The sequence below is a fragment of the Carcharhinus amblyrhynchos genome, chromosome 10, assembly GCF_965287045.1.
Source record: "Carcharhinus amblyrhynchos chromosome 10, sCarAmb.v2.hapA, whole genome shotgun sequence".
Taxonomy (NCBI): Eukaryota; Metazoa; Chordata; class Chondrichthyes; order Carcharhiniformes; family Carcharhinidae; genus Carcharhinus; species Carcharhinus amblyrhynchos.
Window position 1 is genome coordinate 51,636,889 of NC_137333.1, and position 23,709 is coordinate 51,660,597.

The 23,709-nt window shown below is 40.2% G+C and overlaps 1 protein-coding gene across 1 annotated transcript in view; it reads right to left on the minus strand.

Moving 5' to 3' along the window:
* Positions 1 to 23,709, minus strand: part of tmem135 (transmembrane protein 135) — a 392,480-nt gene that overhangs the window by 20,722 nt on the left and 348,049 nt on the right. The window contains exons 7-8 of the mRNA XM_080197023.1: positions 10,893 to 10,934; positions 5,601 to 5,765 (exon numbers count right to left, since the gene is read on the minus strand). Of these exons, the coding sequence (XP_080053149.1) occupies positions 5,601 to 5,765; positions 10,893 to 10,934 (207 nt within the window). The remainder of the gene's footprint in view (positions 1 to 5,600; positions 5,766 to 10,892; positions 10,935 to 23,709) is intronic.

The window sequence follows — 23,709 nt, forward strand, 5'->3', positions numbered from 1 at the left end:
CTGCACTCCCTCCAAGGCCAATATATCCTTCCACAAGTGCGGCGACCAAAACTGCACACAGTACTCCAGCTGCGGCCTCACCAGTAACCTGTACAGTTGCAGCAAGACCTCCCTACTTTTATATTCTATCCCTCTCGCTTTAAAGGCCAACATACCATTCGCCTTCTTGATCACCTGCTGCACCTGCAGACTGTGTTTTTGCAACTCGTGCACAAGGACCCCCAGGTCCCTCTGCACCGTAGTGTGCTGCAGCTTTTCGCCTTTTAAATAATAATTCCTCCTACTATTATTTCTGCCGAAGTTTATACCTTTCAGGTTTTAAACCTGGCCAGGTTTATACCTTTCTTTTGAAGCCTTCATTCACACCCCATTTTGATGAAAAACACTGTCTTGGGTTTATGTTAAATATATACAATATATATGTAACACAACATAAGACATACAATATATATATGTAAGTAATAGAAATCAGTTGAATACCTAACCAAGTATCTATTATTGTGTCCATTTCTGTAGCTATGGTTAATAATCTCATTAGAACTGTAATGAAAATACATTTTTCATGGTTTTAATTAACTGAGCATATCTTGTAATTCAAGGGTTAGTGGAGCTGGCTTAAAACATTTTGCCACCTTGTCTGGCCACAAAGGCAGGAGATTGTCATGGTCATGGGGCAGCACAGTGGTTAGCATTGCTTTACCTCACAGTGCCAGGGTCTCGGGTTCGATTCCCAGTTTGGGTCACTATGTGTGGAATTTGCACATTCTCCCAGTGTCTGCATGGGTTTCCTCCAGGTGCTCCGGTTTCCTCCCACAGTCCAAAAATGTGTGGGTTAGGTGGATTGGCCATGCTAAATTGCCCCTTAGTGTCAAGGGGACTAGCGAGGGTAAATTCATGGGGTATGGGATAGATCCTGGATGGGATTGTGGTTGGTGCAGACCTGTTGGGCCGAATGGCCTCCTCCTGTGCTGTAGGATTCTATGATTCACGTTTTCAACCACACATTCGGAAAATCAACCTTGCTCATGTGCCTGCCTGAGCCACTAAGGTACACAAATTGTATTTTTTATGACCATAAATGATCTTAGCTGATTTAATAAATGATACTCAACAAAACCATGAAACTTGTGAAATCAGTTGGATATTTAAGCTATCCAAGAGAAGCAGAGTTAATGCAACTACTGTGTGAGAACTGGCCATTTAAATTTAAAACAAGAAGTGCTGGGAACACTAATCAAGTCAGGTGGTGTCTGCGGAGAGAGAAATAGAGTTAGTGTTTCAAGTCGAATATGACTTCCTCAGAGTCATTCAGACTTGAAACCTTAATGCTGTTTCTCTCCCTACAGATGCTGCCAGATCTGCTGAGTTTATCCAGCATTTCCTGTTCTTGTTACAGATTTCCAGCTTCTGCAGCATTTTGCTGTATTAAAGGGAGTGATAACAGCTGCATTAAAGAAACAAAACATTTGCACAGAATAAGTGTAAATGCAAGAATAGTGGACAGCTATGTCCAAAAACAAAAGCATGAAAAACATGATTCAAATTGACTGACAAAAAAAATCAAAATGGGGGAGCAGGTCAGAAATCGTTGAACTTATTGAGTTCAGAAGTGTGTATAGTGCCCAACTGGAAGATGAGGTGTGAACAAGCTGGGGTTAAACTTCACTGTCACCCTACAGCAGGCCAAGAACAGAAATATGAATGTGTGGAGAATGGTGCATTAAACTGGAAACTCACAGTCATCTTTGTGGACCGAATAGAGATGTTCCTCAAAGTGGTCAGTCAATCTGCAGTTGGTCTCCTCATTGGAAAGAAGACAGCACTGAGAGCAGCGAATAGTTTACTATATGAAGTACAAATAAATCACTGCTTCACCAAACAAATGTTTGGCGACTTGGTTGGTGAGCAGAGAGAAATTAAAATGGGCAGATGTTACACTTGCTAAGATTGTATGGGTAGGTGCAGTGAAGGGGGCCAAGAGTGTGGGTAATTGAGAAGTGGACCAAGGTGTCACTGAGGGAACGGTTCCTTTGGAAAGCTGACAGGGGTGGGGAGGGGAAGACATATTCAATGGTGTCTTTATGCTGGATGTGGCAGAAGTGGCATAAGATCCTGTCAATCATGGTGCAGTGGGGTGGGGTAGGGCAATCCTCAGTTGAGAAGAAAGGAAGAAGTATCAGAGGCTCTATTGTGGAAAGTTGCCACTGGCCCTTTAATATCATTGGCAAAATCATTCAATAGGTATTCACACCATGTACCTCACTATTTGTCTCTAAAAATGTGAACCTCTCCTTGAACTGAGTCCACAAATTATGCAGCTGAGCAAAACGTCAACCAAATGAGCAAGATACAAAAATAATTTCACAATGCTGTTTGTATCATTTATTGGAGTTTGGTAAAATCTTCTGGATTTATTCAGTGACAGACACAGATATCCAAGACCTGCTCTTGTCATGTGTTCACAGTCAAGAATTTTGTATCTTTTGACTCAAACATCAAAACAAAAATTGGTTAGTGTACTGCAAATGTGAAATGACGATTGATAAACCTTCCCAACTGCACTACAAACTTCCCCATGATGACAGTGGTCCCAGCTCTGTTCAGATGCACCCATTTGCTAAACTGGTCCCTTCAAACCCAGAACCAATCTGATGTCCCAGGAATTTAAAGCCCACCCTCCTGCGTCACATCTCCAGTCACACATTCACCTGCTCCATCTCCTATTTCTATACTCATTTGCACACTCTTGGAAGTAAATTGGCGATTATTGCATTTAAGGTCCTGCTTGTTTGTTTTTTCCCCTGAGCTCCCTAAAATCTGCCTTCAGGATATTGTTCTTCTTTCTACCTATTTGAATCATGGCCGTTGACTGTTGATCCTGTCCCCTCACCATGCTCTTCAGCCTTCAATGATATGCTTGACTTTGGCATCAGGGAGGCAATGGATTCATATCTGCAATCACAGAAATATCAGTCCATTTCCCTAACTATAGAATAACCTGACACTATCGTTTTCCCAATTTATCTCCTGCATCCGTGTATAAGGAAGCCAGCAGTGGTGCCATGTTCTTGGCTCTGGATGCATTCAATAGAGGAATTATTATTTTCATCAGTATACTGAATACCAACAGGACAGTGAGATGCACTCCAGGGTCTCCTGCACTAGCTATTAGCACTCCTTGACCACCTGACATTCATCCATCCCCTATGTCCACACAACTTAAAATGACCACATCCAGAAGCATGAACTCTCCACCTTGTCGATGCACCTTAGCGGCACCAGCTGCTCTCAAGCTCTGAAATCTGGAGCTACTCCAACACACACTTGTTACACACATAATTGCCCAGGAAACCTTTTTTTTTGCTTTTGGGTGCAGCTGTTCATCATTCACGTCACCTCCAGACATATGTTTTGTTTCATTACTTGTCCCATCCCCGCTCACCTTAGTTTTGCCTGAACAATTTGCTCGTCCTCTAACCCCTTCTGCCTTTTACCAACTACACACCTTTCCTTTTTATTCTGTTTTCACCCTCCAGTGCTCCACCCTTTCACTTGCTCAAAACTTTGAACTTCTGCCAGTTCAAATGACTTCCAGCAATTTCTCATTTTATTTTAGGCCAAAGGCTGCAGCGAAAATGTGGAGAGGATAGTAATGACAGACTTGAAGCAAGAAGAAACATAACCACTATTACTTGCAAGCTGGTGATCTGCTTTGTCTTTGAACTATTAAATATGTCTGGTCAATTGGCAGTGTGATTTTCCATTATTACCAAGGCTCCTTCCCTTATTGATACTTTTACCACATGCATATTGTCAGTAGCCTGCTGCAGCAAAGGTTAGAACAGTTGAAGTTAATAAGAGAAATTCTTATCCCAATGTCAGTTACCACTGGCTTCTTTTAAATGCTTCAGGTAATTTTGCGCTGATCTCAATAAAACAATGGCAATTATAAAACCCTTATTAATTTTGTTCCAAGATTTCTATGTGAATGCATATTTTATGATAGCTATCGCTGGTCTGTTCGCACTTCTTTCTGCAGGCAATAGAAGATTTTGAAAAGTCTGAAATAATATTGTCTGGTCATGCTGTCTGTTTTTTAGGCATGATTTACCATCCAAGCCTGTTTTATCTCACCAAAATAATTAAGATAAATTGTCCAGACTATCTATCGAGACATGCTCTAACACAAATTATCTGATTCAATTTGCTATTTACATCACAAATGGATCCCAAATTATTCCTGTTTCTCATTTTGTTATTTGCAATGGTCTTGTTAATTTTTCATTTAAACATCCCCTGCTCCATAAATGGCATTGCAACAATTTGATATTTAGTATGGTAAGTTAATTTTCTTGTGCTTTCTTTCTCATGCATGAAAAACATCACAACAAATATAAAAAGTTTTATATTAAATTCAGAGGTCACAGTGAAAAGTTTTGTAACACTGAACTCTTTTAACCACTATTTCAGCATACCATGATTTTATATGCATTATGAACTACTTTTCTCCTTTCTCTTATATCTTTCCATTGCTTATATTTATTATTTTCACTCTCATCCCCTTTCCTTCCAAGAATTAAACAAGAAATTTATTTGTTGAAATTTGAAGAAAAGCGTATGCTTTTTTCAGAGAATAAAGCCTGTTGAAGTAATCAATACAGCCACAAGCATACCAATGTTACTACAAGAGTATATTAAATAGATAAAAGTCATTTACTTTATATTAGAAAGAACCCATTTAGCGAGACTGAAAGAAATGCCCCAGCAAGCAGTTGAGAGTCTTTTATAGCTGATATATCTCTATCTAAAATAACTAGCAAAATTAACTTTCCCTTTCCTAAATATAGAGATATATATATATATGCTCTCAGTCAGGCATCTGGCCAGTTTGGTACAGCGCTCATTGGTAACCATGGTTCAGTTGGAAGCACTCACATCTCTCAGCCAGAAGATTTGTGGGTTCAAGTTCCACTTGAACAAATGTCAAGGCTGACAGTCAAGTGCAGAGCTAAGAGAGCGATTCACTGTTTGAGGTGCTATATTTTGGATCAGGTACTAGCCTCAGGCAAACAAAAAAAATCCCATGGTACTATTTTGAAGAGTGGGGGGAGAGGGAGAGGGAGAGAGAAAGAGAGGGAGAGAGAAAAAGAGAGGGAGAGAGAAAGAGAGAGATAATTCCAGTGGTCTGGTCAATTCTAACCCTCAGCCAGCATCACAAAAACAGATCACTTAGTCATTATCACACTGTTTATGAAAGTTCCATTTGAACAAATTGGCTATCACATTATCTTCATGAGAGTGCATCAATGCGGTTAACCTTGAAATATGTCTGAGAACCTAATGTATCGATTCAGTCAAAGAAACCTCCAATTCTTTAGTTTAGATTCTGGTGGTATTTATTTTTAGATGGTGATATCTAACCATTTGACAACTGATGCATACTGAAACTTTGCTCTCTCCCTTTGAAGATAGTGTAATCAATAGTGCCATGTTATCTTGCCTTATTTAGAAATTATTTCTCTTATAATTTATACTGTTACTCAATGGAATAAACACTTTGCATCAAAACAGTTGTGATCAGTATTTTAAAAATTCCTTACATTTTGTCAACAAGTCGTCTAGTCAACGCTAACAAAGATTTCTTGGTCTTTTCCTTTGGATCTTCTATTGCCTGGTGCTCAGTAGATTGACCACTGGGTGTGCTGATATTCCGTGGTTCTACCAAAGCTGAATGTGTTGGAATTTCTTCCTTTCCAACAATAAACCTAACAAATGAGAATCAATAGCATATTCATGAGGAAAAATGCAAATAAACAGCATTGTATACTAAAGTCATAGAGTCAGAGGTTTACAGCATGGAACCAGACCCTTCTGCCCAACTTGTCCATGCGGTGCTTTTTTTTGAAACCATTGAGCTGATCCCAATTGCCTGCATTTGGCCCATATCCCTCTATACCGATCGTACCCATGTAACTATCTTGTACCACTTCAACATGGAGTTCTATGAGGATGTGTCTAGGGCAGTGGATAGAGGAGAGCCGGTGGATGTGGTCTTTCTGGATTTTCAGAAGGCGTTTGACAAGGTACCTCACAAGAGGTTATTGCAGAAGGTCAGGGGACATGGAGTTGGGGGTAGGGTGTTAGCGTGGATAGAGGATTGGTTGTCAAATAGGAGGCAGAGAGTGGGGGTCAATGGGTGCTATTCGGATTGGCGGTTGGTGACTAGTGGGGTGTCCCAGGGGTCGGTGCTGGGGCCTCAGCTATTTACCATTTATATAGATGATCTGGAGGAGGGAACCGAGTGCAGGGTGTCGAAATTTGCTGATGACACCAAGATTGGGGGAAAGGCAAATTGTGCGGAGGGTGTGGAGAGTCTGCAGAAGGATCTAGATAGGCTGGGCGAATGGGCCAGGAAATGGCAAATGGAATTTAATGTTGGCAAGTGTGAGGTGGTCCACTTTGGTAGGAAGAATGGTAGGAAGGACTATTACTTACGTGGCGAAAAACTGCAGCAGGCGACGGTGCAGAGGGACCTCGGGGTCCTTGTGCATGAGTCGCAAAAACCCAGCTTGCAGGTGCAGCAGGTGGTCAGGAAGGCGAATGGGATGCTGGCCTTCATAGCGAGGGGGATTGAATATAAAAGTAGGGAGGTCTTGCTGCAGCTGTATAGGGCATTGGTGAGGCCACAGCTGGAGTACTGTGTGCAGTTTTGGGCGCCGCACCTGCGCAAGGATATTTTGGCCCTGGAGGGAGTGCAGAGGAGGTTTACTAGGCTGATACCGGAGTTGAGGGGATTGAGCTATGAGGAGAGGCTGAATAAACTAGGCTTGTACTCGTTAGAGTTTAGAAGAATGAGGGGAGATCTCATTGAGACGTATAAGATGATGAATGGAATGGATAGGATAGAGGTGGAGAGACTCTTCCCGCTCAAAAAAGACAGTAGGACTAGGGGGCACAGCCTCAAGATAAAGGGGAGGCGGTTTAGAACGGAGTTGAGGAGGAACTTCTTCACTCAAAGGGTGGTGAATCTCTGGAATTCTCTGCCCGTTGAAGTGGTGGAGGCTGCCTCGCTAAATATTTTTAAGAAGCGGGTTGATGGGTTCTTGATAAGAGAGGGGATTAAGGGTTATGGGGAGAGGGCGGGAAAGTGGAACTGAGCCACAACAGATCAGCCATGATCTTATTGAATGGCGGGGCAGGCTCGAAGGGCTAGATGGCCTACTCCTGCTCCTATTTCTTATGTTCTTATGTTCTTATGTAACAAGACATTCCAACTCCTGTATTCAATCAACAAGACATTCCATGTTATTTAATTGGCTTTAATTTCTGACTTACAGAGCCAATTAATTCCTTACAAAATACAAAGCAGGAAATTAAGTTATATTTGATTTAACTTTGAAAATTAAATCTAAAACTCCTTGATGACCTCGTGGGCAAAAGCATTACTTAATGATTCTGAGCCACCCCTTTGGGCCCTCTGGGGCTTGACAAGGTCAATGCTGGAAGAGTCCAAGACCAGAGGGTATATTCTCAGAATAAGGGGCTGTCCAATTAAGACAGAGAGGAGGAGGAACTTCTTCCCTCAAAGCAGTGATTCTGTGGAATTCTTTTCTACATAGGGCTTTGTAGTTAAGTACATTCAAGGCAGAGATAAACATATTTGTGATCAGTAAAGGAATTGAGGGTTATGGGAATAAGGCAGGAAAATGGAGTTGAGGATTATCATATCAGGTCAATCAAGAAGTCATTGAATGGCAGAGCATACTGGATGGGCCAAATGGCCTACTTCTGCTCCTGTTTCTTATTGTATTGTTCTGCCTTCACTGAACACTGATCTTTGTTTATTAACACGTTCTGCTATCTTGTCTTTATGTCACAATTGGCACCTTTAATGTGACCATAAACATTCCCTTTATCTTGTGTACATGACATGTTTATCAATCTCTCCTGAACTCCCACCTATCCCTAATCTTCTATTTTGCTTCACCTTCTCCATCCCTCTCTCCAACTATATAACCAATCACATTTCCAATCCTCTTCTGCTCCGAAGAAATCATATGGACTTGAAACATCAACTCTGTTTCTTTCTCCACAGATGCTGCCAGACCTGCTGAGAATACCCAGCACTTTTTGTTTTTATTTCAGATTTCTAGTATCTGTAGTATTTGACTTTAATTCATTTAGCGATCTTGGTTAAGGCTGTGTTTAAGATGTTCGCTTTGAGAACATAAGAACATAAGAAATAGGAGCAGGAGTAGGCCATCTAGCCCTTCGAGCCTGCCCCGCCATTCAATAAGATCATGGCTGATCTGTCGTGGCTCAGTTCCACTTTCCCGCCCTCTCCCCATAACCCTTAATCCCCTCTCTTATCAAGAACCCATCAACTCGCTTCTTAAAAATATTTAGCGAGGCAGCCTCCACCACTTCAATGGGCAGAGAATTCCAGAGATTCACCACCCTTTGAGTGAAGAAGTTCCTCCTCAACTCCGTTCTAAACCGCCCCCCCTTTATCTTGAGGCTGTGCCCCCTAGTCCTACTGTCTTTTTTGAGCGGGAAGAGTCTCTCCACCTCTATCCTATCCATCCCATTCATCATCTTATACATCTCAATGAGATCTCCCCTCATTCTTCTAAACTCTAACGAGTACAAGCCTAGTTTATTCAGCCTCTCCTCATAGCTCAACCCCCTCAACTCCGGTATCAGCCTAGTAAACCTCCTCTGCACTCCCTCCAAGGCCAAAATATCCTTGCGCGGGTGCGGTGCCCAAAACTGCACACAGTACTCCAGCTGCGGCCTCACCAATGCCCTATACAGCTGCAGCAAGACCTCCCTACTTTTATATTCAATCCCCCTCGCTATGAAGGCCAGCATCCCATTCGCCTTCCTGACCACCTGCTGCACCTGCAAGCTGGGTTTTTGCGACTCATGCACAAGGACCCCGAGGTCCCTCTGCACCGTCGCCTGCTGCAGTTTTACGCCACGTAAGTAATAGTCCTTCCTACCATTATTCCTACCAAAGTGGACCACCTCACACTTGCCAACATTAAATTCCATTTGCCATTTCCTGGCCCATTCGCCCAGCCTATCTAGATCCTTCTGCAGACTCTCCACACCCTCCGCACAATTTGCCGTTCCCCCAATCTTGGTGTCATCAGCAAATTTCGACACCCTACACTCGGTTCCCTCCTCCAGATCATCTATATAAATGGTAAATAGCTGAGGCCCCAGCACCGACCCCTGGGGCACCCCACTAGTCACCAACCGCCAATCCGAATAGCACCCATTGACCCCCACTCTCTGCCTCCTATTTGACAACCAATCCTCTATCCACGCTAACACCCTACCCCCAACTCCATGTCCCCTGACCTTCTGCAATAACCTCTTGTGAGGTACCTTGTCAAACGCCTTCTGAAAATCCAGAAAGACCACATCCACCGGCTCTCCTCTATCCACTGCCCTAGACACATCCTCATAGAACTCCAGTAAATTTGTCAGACACGACTTCCCTTTAATGAAACCGTGTTGCGTCTGCTCTATCAAGCAATTCCCTTCAAGAATCCTAGGTTAGGGAGACGAAATAACCATTCCAGTTTCCAATTCCAGATCATTGCCTAGTGGCCCTGCTGGAAATTGCACGTGTTAACAGACTGACGACAGAATAACCTGCCTATGCCTATCTTTAAACACGAATGACGCACAGCATGAATCAAAAATTCTATTGTAGAAAGGAAGAAAATTAAAAGTACATAATTGAATCCAAGACATATAAAAACACAAGTTAACTACTTAAAATTGTCATAATCCAGAGATCAAACCAGGTAATTGGGAAACTGACAAATCTTAGCTACAAAATCACAAGTATGATGTTGTGTGATTTGTAATTGGCAGTATTTGTAATTTGTATTGATGGACCTCAATACATAAATGGTACATAATATGATACATTAGGAGGCACCAGAGCCAGCCTCAGCTTTCAAACTTCAAGAAGTCTTGCACTTCTATCTTAGGGATAGATTATCTTTAGACCCAACAAGGAAACTGAAAATGTGCCAATGCCTGCTGCTAGCCTATCCCAATACCCACAGTAAATACACCAGCCATTAATACCAAATAAAAGGCATAATACACAAAATGTCACGTCTTCTTATAACAACTCATGAATACTAACATTCCAAAGTGTACATGCTTCATGCATACTTTACTGAAGGCTAATTCAAGGATTCCAATTTCCATATTCCCATGCCAAGATCCGAATAGATTTTACTGTAAAATTTAATTTTACTATAAAATCAAAATTGACTTCCAATTTATGCTCCCTTTAGTTTTATAGAATTGTCCGTGAGGGATAGTACTTAGCAACAACTGCTTTTACATCCTTTAAAAGGATTGCATCTGTCTGAGTGCCAAAATAATGGCACAGTAAATTCCACTCAAAAGGAAACCCAACCCAAAATACAATCATGTGCAAGGTGGCTAAACCCATTTCTTCTGTCCCAGTGTTATCTAGATTGGCACTCTACTTCATTTTTTGAGAGTCGAGGACAGAGTCATCTGGCTCCTCTTCAGAAATTACCACTATAACTATAATTGAGGGCAGGAATTTTCCCTGCTTGCCCTGTTTAACAGTCAGGACAACTAGCTGCCAACAATGAAGGAAGATTTTGCCAATCACACTTTGCCAATCCAACTCAGCAATTGTTACATTATTGTCTTGATGGCCTTGATTCAACATGTGATATCACAAGGGTTGTACGGTCTTGAGACAGGAATAGAAGCTGTACATAATGGAAAGTTACTTTTTGACTTATCTGCAATTAGGATTAAACATAATTCTGAGAGCAGAAAATAAACAACTAGATGAAATTTAGAAAATTTACATTTTTCCTACTTACTTGAGTGCTGAGAAAGCAAATCCCTTGAGACCATCCTTGCATCTGGAAAAGAAATGCCACTTATTTCACACATGTAGTCAAAACTACAATAAAATATGCATTTTCTGTATCATCCAGAAAATGTACATCCAGCAATAATGTTTGGTGACTTACATTGTATTTACAGCACAGAAACAGGCTGTTCGACCCAACAGTTGCATATCGGTGTTTGTGGTCTACTCGAGCCTCCTCTCACCATTCTTCATCTAATTTCATCAATATATCCTGATATTCCTTTCTCCCTTATTTGTTTACAGAACTTTCCCTGAATTGCATCCATACTAGTTGCCTTACCTACAGCACAACTACACACAGCATGGATGGGGAAAAAAAACGTTCCCACTGGTGAAAGGATTGAGAACAAGAGGTACAGGTTTAAGGGTAAAATTTATTTATTAGTCACAAGTAGGCTTACATTAAATTAACACTGCAATGAAGTTATTGTGAAAATCCCCTAGTCGCCATACTCAGTGCCCGTAATTGGCAGAAGAGGCAATGGTGACATGAGGTAAAGCTATTTCATGTAGTGAAAGGTTAGGATCTGGGCAGTGTCTGAGATTACGCTGATCCAATTTAGATATTCAAGAGGGAATTGGATTGATATCTGGAAAGGAAATGCAAGGCTATGAGAAGAATGCACGGAAATTGCACAAGGTAAATTGCTCCTACAAAAAGCTGGTGCAGACACAAAGGCCTCCTTCAGTTCTGTAACAATCATGTGAATTGCTCTATATGGCTGTTTGTTCCCCATTTTAGCCATTCTTTAGGTAAATAACTTTATTTCCTGGATTACCTGCAGGATTTATTAGTGACCACCATATAATTACGATTCCTAGTTCTGGTTTCCCCCACAAATGAAGCCTCTCTTTCCTTGCAAAACTTTAAAGACAGCTGTCAGAAATAACAATGTTAACTGCCTTCTAACTTAAAACTTCCTGGTCTGCATTGAGTTAACTGATTTTAAGTGTGGCAGCAATTAGAATTCAGGTTCATGGGCCAGGTGCAAGAGGTGAAGGGAGAGTAAGAGAAAATTATCAGCCAGGATTTCTGCCTTTGATTTTTATTCCTTTAAACCTTTGCTGGAAAGTGCATGTTAAGGAAAAACGGCAAAAGCAATGTCAAAATTAACACTCCGTCCAATTGTATAGCAATTAGACAATGCTGATTTTAGGCTTGCACCTGAATTTGCCCTTCCTTAGGCCAGGTATTGCAAAGCTCCAAGAATGGAACCACAAGCCAGCAGGATTCAATGTCTCCAGGTGAGGAAGAGAAAGGAAAAGAAAAATAAAAGTTTCAAAAAAGAATTTTTAAAAATAGTGCAAAAAATAAAGATAGAGGTCTAGTGGATGATGCAAACTTCCATCTAGATTCAGTTACCATTTTCCTACAAGGTTAAAGAGATAGGCAACACTGATTTTCTTGGGATGGGGCTAACGGGAAGTTGCATTGGAGTGCAAAGGCTAAAGCAGTGTTGCTAATGAAACATGATGGACACACAAGGGAAAACCTTTTGCATGAAATAACAATGCAGAAACAATGATCAGATTATGATTTTAACATATTGCACAGTCCATTCTCAGCATGCATGAAAGATTGGACGTCACATATCATTACACGTACTTGAGATTTTTCACTAGCTCAAGGTAAGGTGAAATAGCACTGTATTATCAAAGATGCTACAGGAATATGGGGGGAATATTGATGGGTTTGCATTAGGTTGCAAGTAAAAGGGTAAAAATTCTGAAACCCAACACACTCACTTCTGCTTTTAACAGAGACAGCATGTGGGTGAAACCAATTCATTTGCGGGAGATGATCCTTTAAATATTATAATAACTCTGCAAATCTCAAAACTATGTACCATTTTAAACTTAACCCTGATTTGCTGGATTTTCTGAACCTCATGAAACCCATCAGCTAAAGGGAGGGGAGCGCTGCAAAATCCAGCTCTGATTTCTTTCACCATCGACCATTTATTTCCACCTCAGATCCAACTCCTCAGATATTGAAGCAGTCCATGCCCGAATGCAGCATGACCTGGACATCAGTCAAGTTTTGGCAGGTAAGTGGCAAGTAACACAAGTGTCAGGCAATGACCATCCCCAATAAGAGGGAACTTAACCATTTCCCCTTTTGGCATTCTATGGCATTAGCATCACTGAATCTCCCACATCAACATCCTAGGGATTACCAGTGACCAGAAGCTTGACTAGACCAGAAATAGCAGGTCAGCGACAACTCACCTCTGACCATTCTAAAGCCTGTCCACCATCTACAAGGCACAAGTCAGGAATGTGATGGAACACTCTCCATTTGCCCGATGACAAGTCCAACAATACCCAAGAAGCTTAACTTAAGCCCGCATAATCAGCACCACATCCACAATCTTGAACATATACTCCCCCCAGCAATAGCATGTAGCAGCAGCATCGAGTATCACCTAAAAGATGCACTGTGCAACTCCATGCTCCTTGACAGCACCTTCCAGATCCGTATCATCTACTACCTAGAAAGACAAAGGCAGCAAACACATAGGAACACCACCACCTGCAAGTTCTCCTCCAAGTCACCCAACATCCTGACTTGGAACTTTATCATCATTCCTTTCACTGTTGCTGAGTCAATTCCTAGAATTCCCTTCTAACAGCACCGTGGGTCTACTTACACAGTGAGGAATGCAGCGCCTGAGGAATGCAGCGCCTCAAGAATGCAGCTCACCTTCTCAAAAGCTATTAGAGATAGTCGATATAAATGTTGGCCTTGCCAGGGATGCTGACAACAGAAAAAACAATAAAACAGAAACTCACCCTTGCCCCTCCCAACCGTAAGGCCTGAACTCACTTCTCCCTTCCCTGAGACCTTTGATTTCCTCCAACATTGATCTTTCCAATCTCCCCACCCCTACTCCAACCATGTGAGCCCAATCTCCCTCAGCTCCCAAATTTCTTCTCCCTCTCCACCCCCCAAATTATTAGACATGCATTTGTACTTCACAAGGATTTGGAGTTATGTCTTCTGTTGCCAAGTCTCTATTGCCCAAACACAGGCTCCTTACTTTCTAATTTCCACTTGTATGCTGATAACATCCAGCTCTACCTCTCCACCACTCCCTGCATTTCCATGAACACCTCCATGTCACACTGCTACGGTATAGCTTTCTCCAAGTAAATACTGAAAAACAGTGAACTGTCTTAGTCAGCTCCCATCAAAAGCTCTATAGTCCTGGCCCTGACTTCACCAGCTCTTTCCCCAGGTGTTTACTGAGGCATGACAGACAGTGAACACTTGCAGTGTCAGACTCAACAGGGAGCCAACTTTCAAATCTCATACAATATTCATCATAAAGACACTCTGTCTCACTTTCTACAAAGATTGCTACCCCTGACTCTACTTCACCCTACAGGCACTGAAACCCTTGCCTAAGCTTGCATTACCTCGAAACTTTAATCTCTTAACACCTTCTGGGGTATACACATCATAAAGTTCAACTTATCCATATCCTGTCCTGTAGTATTGTATTCACCCCCATTTTTCGCCTCACAGGTACCAATGGTTGGCGTTACTGAAGTCTGCTTGGTGTGATTTACACCTTCCTCTGTGGTCTACTCTAGCGATTCTCAAACTGTGGTCTATAAAGACGTCCCAGGGGATCTGTGAAATAAGCTCTCTGACAGGTGAGAGAAAGAGAGCAAGCACAAAACAGAAGCTGGAGAGAGGAGGAAGGAAAAACCCAAGCCACACACACTTAGTTGACCCAAGATGTCGTTCTCCTCCACTCCACCCCTACCCAAAGTTTCCGGATACTCATCCTTCTTTGCTATGATGGACACCTCATTTGTCATAGTTTTCAGCAGGGAGCTGCACATTTACTTTTGGTGGTTGCTTTGATTCCTGCGTTAGCTGTCAGTTTGGATTACTTGCATCTTCCATCATGTTGCAATGATGCAAATAATTTTCCTGATTGAAAAAGAGAAGCTGGGCTGGGTTTACACAGGTCTGCAAACTATTCATGAGAATGTTATGTGTGTTTGAGGTCTCTAGTAGAGACTTATGGGAAGCTTCTTTTTAATAAAAAGTAATGCTGAACCTATCTAAAGATAATGAGACTGTCGCAAGTGCGAATGTGAGCAATAGCAGTGGATGGTACCTGTGAATTTATTGGGTATGTATGCCACTAACAGGCATCCCTTAACCTCATTAAAGGCAGCTCAGTTGGCACCCACTAGAATGCTAATAGATTCACACTTTTCTTTTGGCTTGTCTGGTCTGTTTCATTATTGAGCTTGTCAGAGAAATAATATTTAAATTGTTACTCTTAAGCAATCACCTGTTTTCATAAAAGCATTATGAAGTACTCTATACGTGCAGCACTTTCATATTGAGCATGATGTATTATAAATTAGATTGGGAATTCTGTGATTACTAATTCATTTGAAAACAGGTCCTTCAATCAAATAAATTTGACAATCGCTGGTTGAGCCCAATTTAATCACTGTATTTTCCTGCCTACATCCCAGTGTAGGTCTTTGGTCACTGGAGGATCTCTAAATCCCAGTGTTCTTCACTCAATGAAGCAGTTGTCTTGATCTACTTGCTCTTTCAAAGTGACAACACAAGCAGAACGTCATCTTTTTGAGTTGGAAAAAACAATAATTCTAACTTCCAGAAGGTATTCCTTGAAACTCGTTGTTATCTCAATCTCTGCCTTTATAAGTCGCTTCAAAATCTTTTGATTGTGCTGTTAATTGAGTCATCATTATTGACCGCATTGTTTCAATTTTGCTCTGATCGTTCTTTGCTATTTTTAGCACGTTTTTGCTTCTTTAAATCTAAGCTGCCTGCTCAACTACTTCGTGCCGTCTTCTGACACTCTACTAACTTTAGATACTACAATTTTCTTTCTAACACCAATAGGTTTGGTAAGTTTCACCTGTTGGTGGTTGGAATTTTGTACCCCCCAAAAAAAACTTTGCTTCCAATCAATGCTGCAAGAGTATTTTCATAGAAATGCTCACTTCCACTATCGACCAATACTGGCTGTCATTTTCTACGTGTTTTGGAGAATAAAAATGCTAATTTCCAGAGTTGAAAAGGTCACTTTCCCCATCAAGGCTTATTGAATTCCCTGAATACCTTTTCATTCTGGCTTATGATCTTAACAAACTTGCTGCTTTTGTCACTAACACAAAGTTTACAAAACAGTTATGTTTTGGGACTATAGCTTTAAATTAAGGTAAAATGGAGGAATTGAGAGGGTTGTCTGACATGCTTTGAATTCTGACCGACAATAAGCCTGGGTGACTTGGCTGTTAAAGGGGATGTGCAGGTAGTCTTACTGGGAAGATTATGCCAGAAGTTCATCACACCTGTAGTCAATTGTAAGAGGAGCAATACTGACTACAGGTAAACTGTATGTGTGCGATTCTGAAACAATGTTAAGAATATCAGGCTTATAAACAGCTACACTCTGAACTGTCTGATGAATTCCTAGACAGAATAGAATTGGGAGTCCAGAAGATAGCTAATCAGCATTTCAAAATGAACACAAGCCCATGTGATTGATGCTGTCATGGAGATGAGCTTTGTGAAGGGAAAAGGTCCACAGAAAGCCACTGTAATATCGGGTTACAAGATTTCTCCTATTTCTCAGGGACAATTCAGTCTACAACCAGAGCTCATACTTCGATTGATAAGATTAAGTTTGTGAGGATTTGAGAGAGGCTGGAAGAATGGCCTAACTTGGGCCACAGGGAAGGAATCCCCTTTAGAGACAATAACTTTTGACTGATTCCAGGACAACAAAGTGTCCACTTAAGGGACAGCACAATGTATAACCACAGCGGGAAATCTTTGATGGCATGTAAAGTTAAATGGGAAATTTATTATCTGTAGTTTAGAGTACAAGTTTCCTACAAAATAATGGTTGTCAATATTGATTTACTTGTTTGTTACAGTGATTATCTTAAAACTGAAATCTTCCTATGTGATCATTTTAGTTGAACTGAAAACTCAAATATATTTTAAAATAATCAGTCTCTGCAGAAATAACACTAAATTTGTCGAACATCTTGTTGTACAATACAGCAGCATAATAGGAATACAACCCCCACCCTTCTCCACCACACCCCCCCCCGCCAGAACAAAAAAAAATCACCTTCATGTATAACCTAGTCAACTACCCAAATTTACACTTACAAACTCAAACCTACAACTTCATCTGTACAAATTGATTTTGACTACCAGAAAGTTAATCAGTTAACCTTTAGGCTTACAGGAACCTAATCCTGCCACACAGCAGAGTATGGTGGAATGAACACAAAGAACTTCCAGATAGAGGGTATAGTTGTAATTTAAATGAGGGTGCAGATATAATTCTTGAGATGAATGCTTGCAATAGGGGCTCCCATCTTAATATGATCATGGGTGAACTTGTTAAAATCCCATTGCTGTCCCATGGTTTATTACAGGCAGGTCAGAACTGTGAAATAAAATCTGCACTGACGTAGTGCATCTAATGTAGCAAAATAAAATGTTCCAATGTTCTTCTCAAAATTAGTATAAAATACAAATAACAAGCAGGAATTTGGGAGAAATTACCCAAAGCCATATTCAAAGAGTAGGCTTTAGCATGCTTTTGAATGTGGAAACAGATGTAGCAAAGGCAGGGGCAGAGACGTCCAGAATGAAAAGAATGGAGGAATCGAACTGAGCTTTAGAACCAAATGAGATTACAGGAGTAGGATTGAGCAAGCACAAGAAGAGACTTGCAAATGAGGACAAGGATTGTAAATTTAACGCATTGGAGAAAAGCAGATTAATGGAGGCTGGTCGAGATGGAATCTGAGAAGATTTAGTACAGTCAAGGATGCAGACAAAGAGTTCAACAAGTTTGAGTTTGTGTAGAAAGGAGTCCAGGGCCCTGGAGAGTAAAGCTTTGGAGAGGCTGAGCCTGGAGGTGAGTTTCAGCAGCATCAAGGCTGATATAGGAATGGAGAAGGCAATCTTCTGAGCGTGGAAAAGAGCAGTTTTCGTTATGTCAAAATAATCACCACAAAGTACGTCTAAATACCATTGATGTAAAATATGTAAATTTACCCAGATAGCATGTTGGAGCATTTCAAAAATCAGTAATTTATGTAAAGGATTTTAAGATATGACATCATTATGTATAACAATTAGTAATATTTCATTTATGACCCAAATGCAGAGAGAATGTTTTTGTCATAGACAAGCATTGTAAGCAAGTAGTCATTAGAATTTGTCCTTCAGTTAATTAAGCTACAGTGGCAATGAAAATAACTGGGAACACATGCACGAAAATAGATTACGAGATAAAAGGTTAAAGCAGTTTCAGTCTACGGGTGTTCCACAGTGAGTACAGGTTGAAGTGAAGACTCTAAAGCTCTCAAGCTTTCTTGCCCAGATTTTTCTTTATCTTCCTCTGGAAGGAATTTTGATTCTACAGTAATTGGCTTCCAAAGGTACAAGATTATGCTGCTCCATGTATTTAAGGCTTCAAGTAAACCCACTCTGCACAAGTTGAGGTGGATGCAAGAACGAGTATACCTAAATGTATTAGGAGATTGCCATAGGAAAGAAATGTTCAGTGAATCAAGTGAACTGGGACAGCTTTTAAAATAAAGGAGCAAGGTTTAATATCCAAGGCTACATGTAGCAAAATAGGTTATTTTTGAGCCATGTTTAACATGCAGTATCTTAAGTGAAACTTTAACAGGTTCATAAAGAAACAAATTTGTTCACAATAGGAATTATCTTTTCCAGGAAGCAGTGAAGTCTGGGTCACTGAATGTATACAGAGCTTAATTAGATAGATTTTTGATAGAGAAGGGAGCCGAGGGTTATGGAGGGCAGAGAGGAAGTTACAGTTGGGACCACAACCAAATCAGCAATGATCTTTACGAATGACAGATCAGGCTCAGGAGACCAAGTGACCTGATCCTGCTCCTAATTTTGATGCTTCCATATGTTTGTGACAAGCAAGGACAAATTGCTCGTCGTAAACATATGGTGCTATATAACTGGGGAAATCAAGCGATCCACAAGAAAATTAGTTCATCCTACTTCTAAAAGATGAATAATGTATCATATTCAATATCAGTTTTGTGAAACTAAAGTGAATATATTTTATGAATTTATAATTTGATTGTTTTATTGTAATATTATGATTTGCCTAAAGAGGTCACCATTCTTCACTTTTTTATTCCCTTTCTAACCACAGTGATAACGTCCCACGGCTTGAAAGAAAATAAATTCAATGTTGCTATAATTTCTTCAATGCCCCATAAATTTTTGCTTTAATCTTTCACAAAAGACAGAATTATACATACAATCAGATACAATTGTACCATGTTAATTGAACCACAACTGTTGATTGATCTTTCTTTTTAACAGCATACAGGCAAAACAATCTTTGCATTATGCCTTATTTTACTTGAAAATGCCGCTTCTTTGGGTTTCTACATCAGTGAAAAGAAAAAAAGTATGGTCTTTTCTGATGCAACATGTCCTGCACGTCTGAACAATCTTGGTGAATAGAGAAGAAAGGCATTAAAATGTTCTCAGGCCAGAAGATGGGATTGTTTGTTAAATGTGTATTAATTACATGGATTCAATCAATAATGATACATGGCCTAGAAGGGAAACTAATGGCACAGCATTAAAAAATCCTGCCTCGTCATCTCCATTCCTGCCAATCCAGCAGTGGCAGCTGAGCTTTCAGTTTCCTAAGACTATCCTCAGGAATTCCCTCCATAATCTGCTCCAGCTCCCTTGATCCTCCTTTAAGATACTCCATAAAATCTTACTTCTTTGACCAAGCTTTTAGTCACATTTCCTTCATTGGTTTGGTGTCAATTTTTGTCTCATGTTCCTGTGAACCGCCAAGGTAAGCCTTCCTATGTTAAGGGCACTATGTAAATGCAAGCAATTATTTTCCATCCCAACCGAACTTGCATGGTCAATGAAATCTCCATTTGGGGTCACTAATTTCTCATTCTGAGTTTAACTATTTGACACATACCCTTGGCTTCCTGTGCCTCAGCAGCTATAATCCACCACGATGTGACAACGGTCCTCCTAACACATATTTCTTTCAAGCTGTTGTCAATCTATCATTGTAAACAGCACTTCTGTTGCATTTTGCAGTTATAATTTTATTATGAATCTTAAATGAGATTTTAAAATTCAATATAAAGAATAAAATCTTCAGAGCAACAACAGTGGCATAATGGCTCACAGCCATACCTACTAAATCAAAAATGTGTTTAAGTTACCAAAAGCACATACAGGTTCCTCGAAGTTGGCAATATGTATTATGGTACTGATCCATGAAGCTGCCAGGTTTGATCTTTAGGGCCAAGGTAGCTGGCCTCAGCTGATACTATAATGTGGATGTTACAATTTACATCAGCATCTCTAGGCTAGGGACAGGAAACAAAAAGTTTCCAGTGATTACTGCCAGAAAGTCTGCAGCCTGCACAACTTTGAAAGAGTGAAATATTTAGACTGAAAATTACCATGCTACTGTATTTCTGAAAGTGAAAGTCTTTCTTTATATTGAACATATCATTCCTGAGCCAAGGAAAATTAGTGTGCATTTTTTAGGAGGACTCGTGTTACCCTCATTTGTTATTTTGTGGCCAGCCTCTGGAAATGGAAGTGTAAGTGGTTTCTCATACAACAATTTTGGGTGGGCCAATTTTTTGCTTTCAAGCAACATGTTGAGGCAGTTAAAAAGCTGTTAAGAGTTTAGGCTTGTTGACATGGGTACATCACATTTGAATTTATTTGATCCGAAGGGTTGTTCTTTCATCAACAGTAGCTGGTAAAGTGCAGACAAGTTCTTGCAGACACTTGACAGATGAAATCTAATGCAGTGAAGTGAAAAGTGATGCATCTTGGTAGGAAGATTGAGTAGAGGCAATGTGAAAGACATGGTGCCGCTTTAAAAGGAGGTGCAAGAATGGGGAGAAACATGGGCGTGCACGTGCACAAATCTTTGAAGGTAGCATGAAAAGTTGAGGAGGTTAAAAAGCACATGAGATTGTTGGCTTTATTAATAAAGACACAGACTTTGAAAACAAGGCACTTATGCTAAATCTTTATGAAAAGATTAGGCTTCAATTAGAGTAATGTGAGTAACTATGTGCTTTAGAGAGAATGTCAAGGTGATTTAGTGACCTCATTAACAGCATTAATTCTGTCAACACACAAAAACATTCAAACTACTCGAATTTCTCAATGCCTCTGTATGGAAGTGTACTGTATGCTTTGGAATTTACTATATATAAGGGAATCCCAGTTTTAATTTCATTCCTGCACTATTATTAGCAGATGTATACGTTATGATTAGCCTTTATGTCTAGTCTAGGGAAGGTTGGGTACTAAATTGGGTTACAGTTACAGATTCACAAAGTCGTCTTGCTTTCACAGACAAAGCCTGCCAATCTCAGACCCACACCTAAAATGATTACTTGGACAAGATACTAGGTTCGCCTGTGAATCTGTGATCCAGCACTAGTCACCACGAGAGAAAGGAGGAAAAATAGCATGATAGGAATGGGACCTAGAATGCGTTCTATACAGTACCAACATCTATTGTGGTGCATATTTATCTGTTGGTAATATGGCAGATCTGAAAATGTGATTTGAGAAGTAACTGTTTTGAGAACTTAACCTGAATGGGGAACGTCAAAAAATGCAATGAAAATTCTCTTAAAATGATTTGATTGTGTAACACATCTTAACTGAAGTTGGCCAAACCAGAGCAAAGAATGAATTTCAAGCACAAATTACATCCACTGCAAATGAAGCTTGAGAGAGATTTTGCTTCAGTTTAAAAACATTTTACTGGGTGGCTGCTCTTGCTGACAAAACTGGCCAGATCAAACAAAACACTTCTATTAACAACAAATCTTCCCGTGATAAATTCCTGTGCTGATGTATTAATTAAGCTGCACAAGGTTATCACTCTTAAATATATCATGGAACATTTTTAATTGCAAGACAAAATTAAAAATGATGTTCCAAAGCACTTCAGATTGTGCAGGTTTATAGAAGATATGTGGTCATCAGACCAGAATGATCCTATTGGAGGCTGGAAGCCTCTTAATTTCTGCCTGCAAGGGATTTTTTCTCTTTATTGTGTCATTGGCAAGGCCAGCATTGTTGCCCATCCCCAATTACCCTTGAGCTGAATGGGTTGTTCCACCATTTCACAGGGCAGTTAAGAGTCAACCACACTGCTGAGAATCTGGAGTCACAGGTAGGCAAGTAAGGTAACAACAGCTTTATATTCCAGATTCATTTATGGAATTTAAATTTCACCAGATTTTAACTTGTGCCACCAGAGAATTCCCCTAAGCCGCTCCATCACTAGTCCAGTAACATTACCGCAATGCCACTATGACACGTCTGAAATATAGTACATATAAAGTACACATATGCACAGTATGTTCCGAGCATGTGGTTACTGATTTATCTACGCTTGCAGTATCTATTGTGCTTACAGCTATTATTGTATTGAGGGCTAAGGATTAGTGTTGTGCTTGTGTTCATTTCTAGTTTGATCCCTTAAATAGAATCCTCTAAATTCCTGAATGGAAAAAAAAATCAGTCAATTTAAATGATTTAATTTTTTAAAATTTTGACTCTCTTAATCAATGACTCTTTTAAGCAGATTTTATATCACAAAATACAAATGATCAACTGATCAAAAATCTATCTGAATTGTAAATATCACCCCACTGTTGAATCTCTCAAATAGAAGAAAGATTTAGACTATAGCAGTGTAGAGAAAAATGCATCAGAAATGTACTCACTAATCAAGTATTTATGATAATAATACTTGATGGAAATAACATATAATTTACAATGAGTATGCTGGATATATATATTGAAATATTGAATAGCACTTGAAGATAATTAACACTTGGTCGCAGACAATAAAAATGAATCTAACTAACAAATTCTAATATGTGGTTCATTATGAAAAAGCTATAACAACATTTTTAAAATCCATACATCCTATGTGTGGATTTTTGCATGAATGGGAGATGGAAAAAAAACATGCTGGAAGTGGCTACAGTCATAAGGGATGTGGGCGGCATGGTGGTTAGCACTGCTGCCTCACACTGCCAGGGTCCTGGGTTCAATTTCTGCCTTGGGTCACTCTCTGTGTGGAGTTTGCACATTCTCCCTATGTCTGTGTGGGGTTTCCTCCAGGTGCTCTGGTTTCCTCCTACAGTCCAAAAGTGTGTAGGTTAGGTGGATTAGTCATGCTAAATTGCCCCTTAGTGTCCCAGGATATGTGGGTTGGGGGATTAGCGGTGTAAATATGTGGGGGTATGATGATAGGGCCTGGGTAAGATGCTCTGTCAAGTCAGTGCAGCCTCGATGGGGCTAATGGCCTCCTCCTGCACTATAGGGATTCAATGATTGTATCTTACTTCTAGTGACAGAGCATGATTCCATCCCGAACTCAGTATTTAAACAGAGAACAACCAGTACCTAAGGGATTAAAATGTGCAATCTGCCAAAACAATCTCAAAGTTGTTCTTCCTGACTGATGAACAAGAAAGCATGCACATTTTCTTCATGTACACAGTATCAACTTGTATTTTGGACTTTAAAACATTTTCCATTTGACAAATTACAAAAACGATAACTGTTTAGAAATTCATCATAATTAATTACAGAAATTCTACATCACCACAAAATTAGCTGCCCTCTGGACACGTCTAAGCTACTTCCACAGACT